Source organism: Aristolochia californica, unplaced genomic scaffold (genome assembly GCF_029961685.1).
Source record: "Aristolochia californica isolate CCGP_79_NKW_82.1479 unplaced genomic scaffold, dmAriCali1.0.hap1 SCAF_14, whole genome shotgun sequence".
NCBI classification, from domain to species: Eukaryota; Viridiplantae; Streptophyta; class Magnoliopsida; order Piperales; family Aristolochiaceae; genus Aristolochia; species Aristolochia californica.
Window position 1 is genome coordinate 25,316,686 of NW_027181815.1, and position 6,580 is coordinate 25,323,265.

Sequence of the window (6,580 nt, forward strand, 5' to 3'; positions counted from 1 at the left end):
ATCCAGAAGGAAGAGAACTAAAAAATCAGGTTGAATGCACAGGTTAGAAGATCTCACAGGATGAAGTACAGGTGCTTTTGGGCATAAATAGTTATAGAGCAAACAAACTTTGCCTAGATTGAAGCACGGGCATGGAAGATCTATGGTTTTCCAACTGAGAAGGGTGATTAGATCCCTGACCCGACTCTGGTAGCTTCCATAGGCAAGTCAACTTGCTCAAGTCACAAGTCAACTCGCCGATATAGAAAACCAATGGAAGATCTCAGCATCTCCATCAGTTTCTTATGCCATTTAAATAGGAGGTATTGTTTTCCAGAAGATTATTTCCTCAACATTCTACCAGATAATTATGACTAATATAAGATATCTGAGTGTATTAGGCTTAATATAGAACCCCATTTGTGAGTCTACAGAATATACACAAAGACTTTCACTAATTTTTTAATTTTAAGAGATGATTCCATGCTTGCCTTTCTAAATACAAACAGTTCAGCTAAAACGCCAAACTAAGAAGATCTCTCAAGGTCAAGAGGTGCTCCTAGGTGAGAGTGCTCTGAACATCAAATGCATGACATCAGGGAAGAATTCTTTGTCTATGGTATCTCCTGAAGTAAAAGCATTGCAGTTAAAATTCAACTACCAGTCACAAGTTTGGGTAAATGAGGGTTGCTTATGGTGTATATACCCAGTATAAAAGCTTTCTCTTATCTCACATATCATGGTTGCTATGAATTGGAAGAGATCACGCACCAACCCCAATTCCAAACATAGTTGGTGCAATGTCTGATGGTGACATTGATTTGTCATAGTAAAGCTGACTTGATAGATATAAAGCATTGTAGCCTACACTGCTTTCAACATGTTACACTACATGCTGTATGTCCAAGTTTGTAGACTAAATTAGTAGAAAGAATTTGAGCAGAGGTGTCCCACAATACCTCAAACCTGAAAGATATCTCAAAAATGTTTTCAGATTGAAAATTCTCATACTCAATAATCTCAACATCTGGATGCAAACTTTTTCTTTGAATTTAAAATTACATGGTTAAGAGAAAGATAGGAAGAGGATAACACAGAGAAGAGAAGGCCCCTCAAAAAATCCTTTTTTTAGGATTCAATATTACTGTATACCGACCCCTTTCCTTGAACTGCAAGAGATTTGAATAAAACCAGAAACTCTGAAGTCCATTTTCAGACACTAAGAAAATGAAAATAAAACATAACATAAAATAAAATACCGTTTTCAAAAGAAATTTATCATGTGATGTTTTGTCATCCCAAATGAGCATGACTACTCGAACACCTTCTTGTGACTTGTACTTCAACAATTCTCCCAAGGATAGCTCTCCACCATCTGGCAATGGCCTAGAAGGCTCCCTCACAAGCTTCACTGGGTGATAAATTGACCATCCAATAATATATACAAGATGGTGAGCCTCCAATATAGCATGGCAAATATCTTCCCAACATTTCTCATGTTTATATACTTTTCCCCCATCTAGAGGAATTTCTGGCAGCATGCCTTCAGGCACATGAGCATCTTGATATAGAGTAACTTGACTTCCTTTCCTCACAGGGAAATATGTATTTGGTACCCCTAAGTACTCAGGCCCAGCACCTACACCATTAGCATGTACAGGATTGGTTTCAAATGGCTGAAATTTCAATGAGAGATGCATTTGCGGATATGGCTTCACTGAACTTCCATATGGACCCACAACAGGGAACCAACCCTCAATTTTTTCTCCTGATAAAACTTTATCCACAGAAATTGCTACAATCCCAATTAACTGGGCCCCAAGAAGATCATTGTCCTTGACCTGGAATTCTATATTTGAAACAGGGTGAGCCACTGGAACACAGAAATGCTCATCCCAGTTAGGATTTTCGCAATTGGAGATTATTCGTGTTTGGGCTACTGTGGCCCCTGCCAGGCAAACTGATACATAAGGATCACTTGTGATAATTTTATGTCCATGATCATGTTTTTCATCTTTTGTGAGAGGTGATGTGCAGGCACCAAACATGGTAAAGCACCTTCTCATCCTCTCAGATATTATATCCATATTTGGAAGACATTTTGCTTCAATTATCCACAACTCCAGGTCACCATGCAAATACATGGTCTTCTCAGAAATATCACTTGAAGCACATCCATTGCAACCTGATGGAGGAATTGAACCACCTTCCATTTATGCTGACTGAAATCAGAGGTATGTGAAAATGGACCTTCCACTAAAGCTTCCTGAATTAGAATCAACCTGGCCATGCAGTAAATGAACCACATTGCTCAACACATTAGACCTGGCTTTAAAGATCAACCTTAACAAGTTTCAGCTGGTCATGGTTTTTCAGAATAAAAGATACCTTAATGTTGATCAACTGGAGCAGATTCACCAAAAGCACATCCAAGTATCAACTCTTTTCTAGATTATTTGAGCTTTAACTACTGGAATCCTCAAGCCACACAATCTTCACAAATAAAGGAGTTGAAGTTATTTCCTTAATAGGTTACTAGTTAAATCTGCATGCATTTGGGACTTATCTTTTCCACGGTTCAGCTCATCTAGACACCAAAATCTGGAGTAACCTTGAAAAGTCTCCACTTGCCAAATGAAGCACATAGAACTAACCCTCCACTGAATCACCAAATACCAAGAAAAAAATTAACAACTAGAAGCATCAGTTTTAACAATATAGGCATCACTTCAAAAGTTCTTGGAAAATCATGAGAAAAATGGGCAAAGAAGATAGAAAATATGAGTCTCTGCAATGAGGTAAACACTAAATTCCCCTGATTTGGCAGTCATCGCAAAAAACCAAGATAGGCAGACATGAAAAACAGGAAAGTTCATTTTTGGAATAGCTCAAAGTGGGAATTTCAGACGCATTCAATGAAGTCACAGAGATACACAATTAAATAAAAATAAATCCAAACAACCTTAAGCAAGAATAGAAGTATTGAGAACGACCTATAGCAAACGGAGCATGCCTAGTCCATTCTTGAAGCTCGAAATAGAGGAAGATAAACGTAGGACAAAAAGGCATGCATCAGAACAAATTAATATACATATTATCTTTCAATCGAACACCCATTCCCCATGCAAAGCTTTTCACTGAATTGCACTGGGCAATATCAATTTTGAAACACAATTTATGGCTCGACTCGACTTGAAATATGGCATTCTCAAAATTCTCAAAATCTGGCTACGGTGACTCCACCGAAGGCAGCTCTATAATAGAACCAGATTTAGACGGACAGACATTGTAAATCGTCTCAAAATGGGTAATGCGATGTGTTTTTTGGAATGCCATGGCTCCAATTTCTGTTTAATGAACGCAAAACCCGTACAACATCACAATCATCTCTAACAAAAAAGTAAATAAATTTTGCCTACCAGAGAGGTGTAGATGAGCCTGAGAACGCGAAAAAATAAGCCACGAAGCCGGTGGGGAAGAGGAAGAAGGGAGGATGGAAGAAAAAGAAAAGATGCAGCAGCGAGAGGATCGGAGGTGGAGAACAGATGTGAAAATCGAGGCCGTTGGAGGAGAGGGCATTGCTGCTTGCATGTCATCGCCTGAATCGTTAATGTGTACCGTTACGGGCGGTTACTTTCGCCGAAGTTGCAATTGCACCCGACGTGCAGATCTATGTATAAGATGGCGGATACTATCTCTTGCATGGGGAACTGGCGAAGCCGTTTCGTGATTTGGTGACTCTAATAATAGGGGGAGTGCACGGGTCGGGTCAGGTCACGGATTTTCTACAATCCGAACCCAAAAGCAAACTTGAACTCAGACCACAAAATTTGAACCCAGGAAAAACTTAAAGATTGATAAATACAATTCTGTCCCTGCCCCGTTTTCCTATTTTATACCCATCCCCGTCCATTCTCCGTCCTTTACCCATCCTCACTCGAAACCTATAAAAATTATAATTTTTTTAATTATAATTTTTTTAATTAAAAAAATTTAAAAAAATTAATAATAAAATAATAATTTTTTAAATTATAATAAATTAAAGTTTTTAATTATTAAAAAAAAAATTTCATGATATAGTTAAAAGTGATAACTACTTATTCATACAATATATATATATATATATATATATATATTTGAATACGGGATTTGGCGAGCAAATATAAGAAAAAATGGGAGACGAGTAGCCGTGCTGCCTTAGAGAACATGCAAGAAAATCACATCTCCCTTCTTTTTAATCATGGTGTAAGTGATATTTTATAAAATGGTAAAAATACCCCCCCCCCCAATATTCAGAATTACATATAAGTCCTAAAATACATATCTAGATTGAATAAAAATTAAACCATGGATAAAATAAAATATTGTCTATCTAACGATCATACTATAAGAGAAAAATGTAATGTAATTAATAACCAAAATACCCTTTAACTAGTATTTTAATATTTCCCTTCAAGTTGGAGAACAAATATCAAATAATCTAAACTTGTCACTGATGGATACATTTTCATGTCTTCCCAAAGGCTTCGTAAATATATCTCTCAACTGGTCTGAAGATTTCATATAAGGAGTTATCACCTGGTCTGAAGTAGTAGTCAACCTCTATAAGTTTAGTTATCTCATGGAATATAGGGTTGTTGGCAATAAAAATGGTTGTTTGGTTATCATAAATTATAATCATAGGGTCAGGTAACTGAAAACCAAATTCAAGAAAAATATACTTAATCCGCATTAGTTCACTAACTGTGTGAGTCATTGTTCTATACTCAACCCATACACTAGATCTAGCCACAAATGTTTTTTCTTACTTTTCCAACTTACCAAGTTATCGCTAACAAAATAACAATAGCCTGACATAGAATGTCTATCCATTTTACACCCAACATAATCAGCATCAATATCCAAGTACATCAATTTTTCCATTTTGATTATACATAAGACCTTCTCCATGTACACCCTTCAAATACTTTAAAATCCTTTTGAGCAGTTTCTAAATGTAATTTATGAGGAATTTCCATGAAGTGACTCATAACTTTCACAAATGAGATATCCAGCCTGATAACTGTTGCATAAATTAGGTTACTTACTAACTAACTATTGGTATCGAGTTCTATCCTTGAGTGTAGGATCTTGGGTGTCATACAAATTATGATCAACTTCCATGGGGGTGTCTATGGGTTTAGCACCTAAAAAACCATACTCATATTACATATCCAATATATATTTTATTTGAAAAAAATAATACCTTGCTTACTACAAGCAACTTTAATGACAAGGAAATACTTGAGATAATCAAAATCCTTTGTCTGAAAATGTGTGGCCAAAAATTGTTTAACTTTTGTAATACCATCAAGTTCATTGCCAAATTGCACAATATCATCTACATAGACAACCAAAACCACTATACCAATCTTCTTTTAAGTAGAAACATAGGCCCGTAAACTTGGTTTAACTCCATAAATAGCCTTATGCAGTTTACATACCTTTCATGTAGTACAATCTATGGTAAATTACTTTATTGAGATAAATGGAAGCCAAGGTAGCCCACATTGCCTTAACAGTATTGTAGCTCAAAATCTGGTCATTAAATCTAGGCTCCATACTGTTGACCATCCAGGTCATTTATAAATTAATTTATGCCACTCAATCTTCAATAATAAGCACAGGGGGATCATATGTTATATATTTGGTCATTCTTCTGGCCTTCGCGTACATCAGAACTGATATAGACCAATTTATATAATTCGATCTAACCAGATAGTAGTTATCTAAGTAGGCTGAGAGAATTTCACTTATGAGCTCTCAATAGTCCTCTAGACAACAACTTGTGTGTTGAATTCATCAATTAAATATCTCAAACCACCACAATTTAATACACTAAAGCATAAATCAACCAAAAAGAAACACTTTCCCAATTTTTTTATGCTTGTGCAGTAAAGTGATCCACACAACAAAGTCAATTAGGGTAATTCAATCCAAGCAATAATGATCAATTTCAGCAACTAAGACCATAAATCGATGGAAAAAATGACCTAATTGCAAGATATCAGAATGAAAAAGGTCATATGAATGATAACCCAAGCATTTGGGTTAATGACATTGGTAGATTTGAAGATTTTTTCAAATTGAGATCATCAAACACCTATAAATCCCAATAATCAATAAAATTGTAGTAGTCATTAGCCAAGATGCTAAGACAAGCAAAAAAGGGAAAAATAAAAAAATTTACCTTGCCATTCCAGATTTTGGGGAAATCCTTAAAGAAAATTGCTGAAAATGGAGAGAAGGTTCACAAAATTAAAATAAATCATCCCAAAATGTGTGTTACTGCTCTAATACCCAGAAAAAATATGAGATTTAAGGAAAAAATAGAAGAGAAAATAGGAGAAAATGAGAAAAAAGGGGGATCATCAAGTTTCTATTTCTTTTATTTTCTCCTCAAATTCTATGATCCCGTGAAAGAAAATTTATTAACGACTTTTTCTGTAATTTTATTTTTTCTGGATGATTCTTGCCCAATAACAGAAAATAATTTTCTCTCCTATATGTTTTTTTCTTTTTTTGGGTTCGAAATGGCCATTCACGAACTCCTCCTAAAATT

General features: G+C 35.5%; 1 protein-coding gene across 1 annotated transcript; it reads right to left on the reverse strand.

Annotated features, from left to right (window-relative positions):
• Positions 1 to 742: 742 nt before the first annotated feature.
• On the reverse strand, positions 743 to 2,192 carry LOC137949451 (phospholipase D delta-like). The gene is made up of 4 exons (XM_068795501.1): positions 1,239 to 2,192; positions 1,132 to 1,148; positions 946 to 1,023; positions 743 to 848 (listed from the first exon to the last, which is right to left on the reverse strand). The coding sequence occupies exons 1-4, from the start codon at positions 2,190 to 2,192 to the stop codon at positions 743 to 745; spliced, it is 1,155 nt and encodes a 384-aa protein (XP_068651602.1).
• Between the last annotated feature and the right edge of the window lie 4,388 nt (positions 2,193 to 6,580).

What these genes read in the sequence shown, in the direction of transcription:
- LOC137949451 (XM_068795501.1), bottom strand. Translation starts at nt 2,192, where the DNA reads ATGGAAGGTGGTTCAATTCCTCCATCAGGTTGCAATGGATGTGCTTCA. An exon ending in ATTTTTGAGATATCTTTCAG is followed by an intron (nt 849 to 945) that starts GTTTGAGGTATT and finishes TGTTGAAAGCAG; the next exon opens with TGTAGGCTACAATGCTTTAT.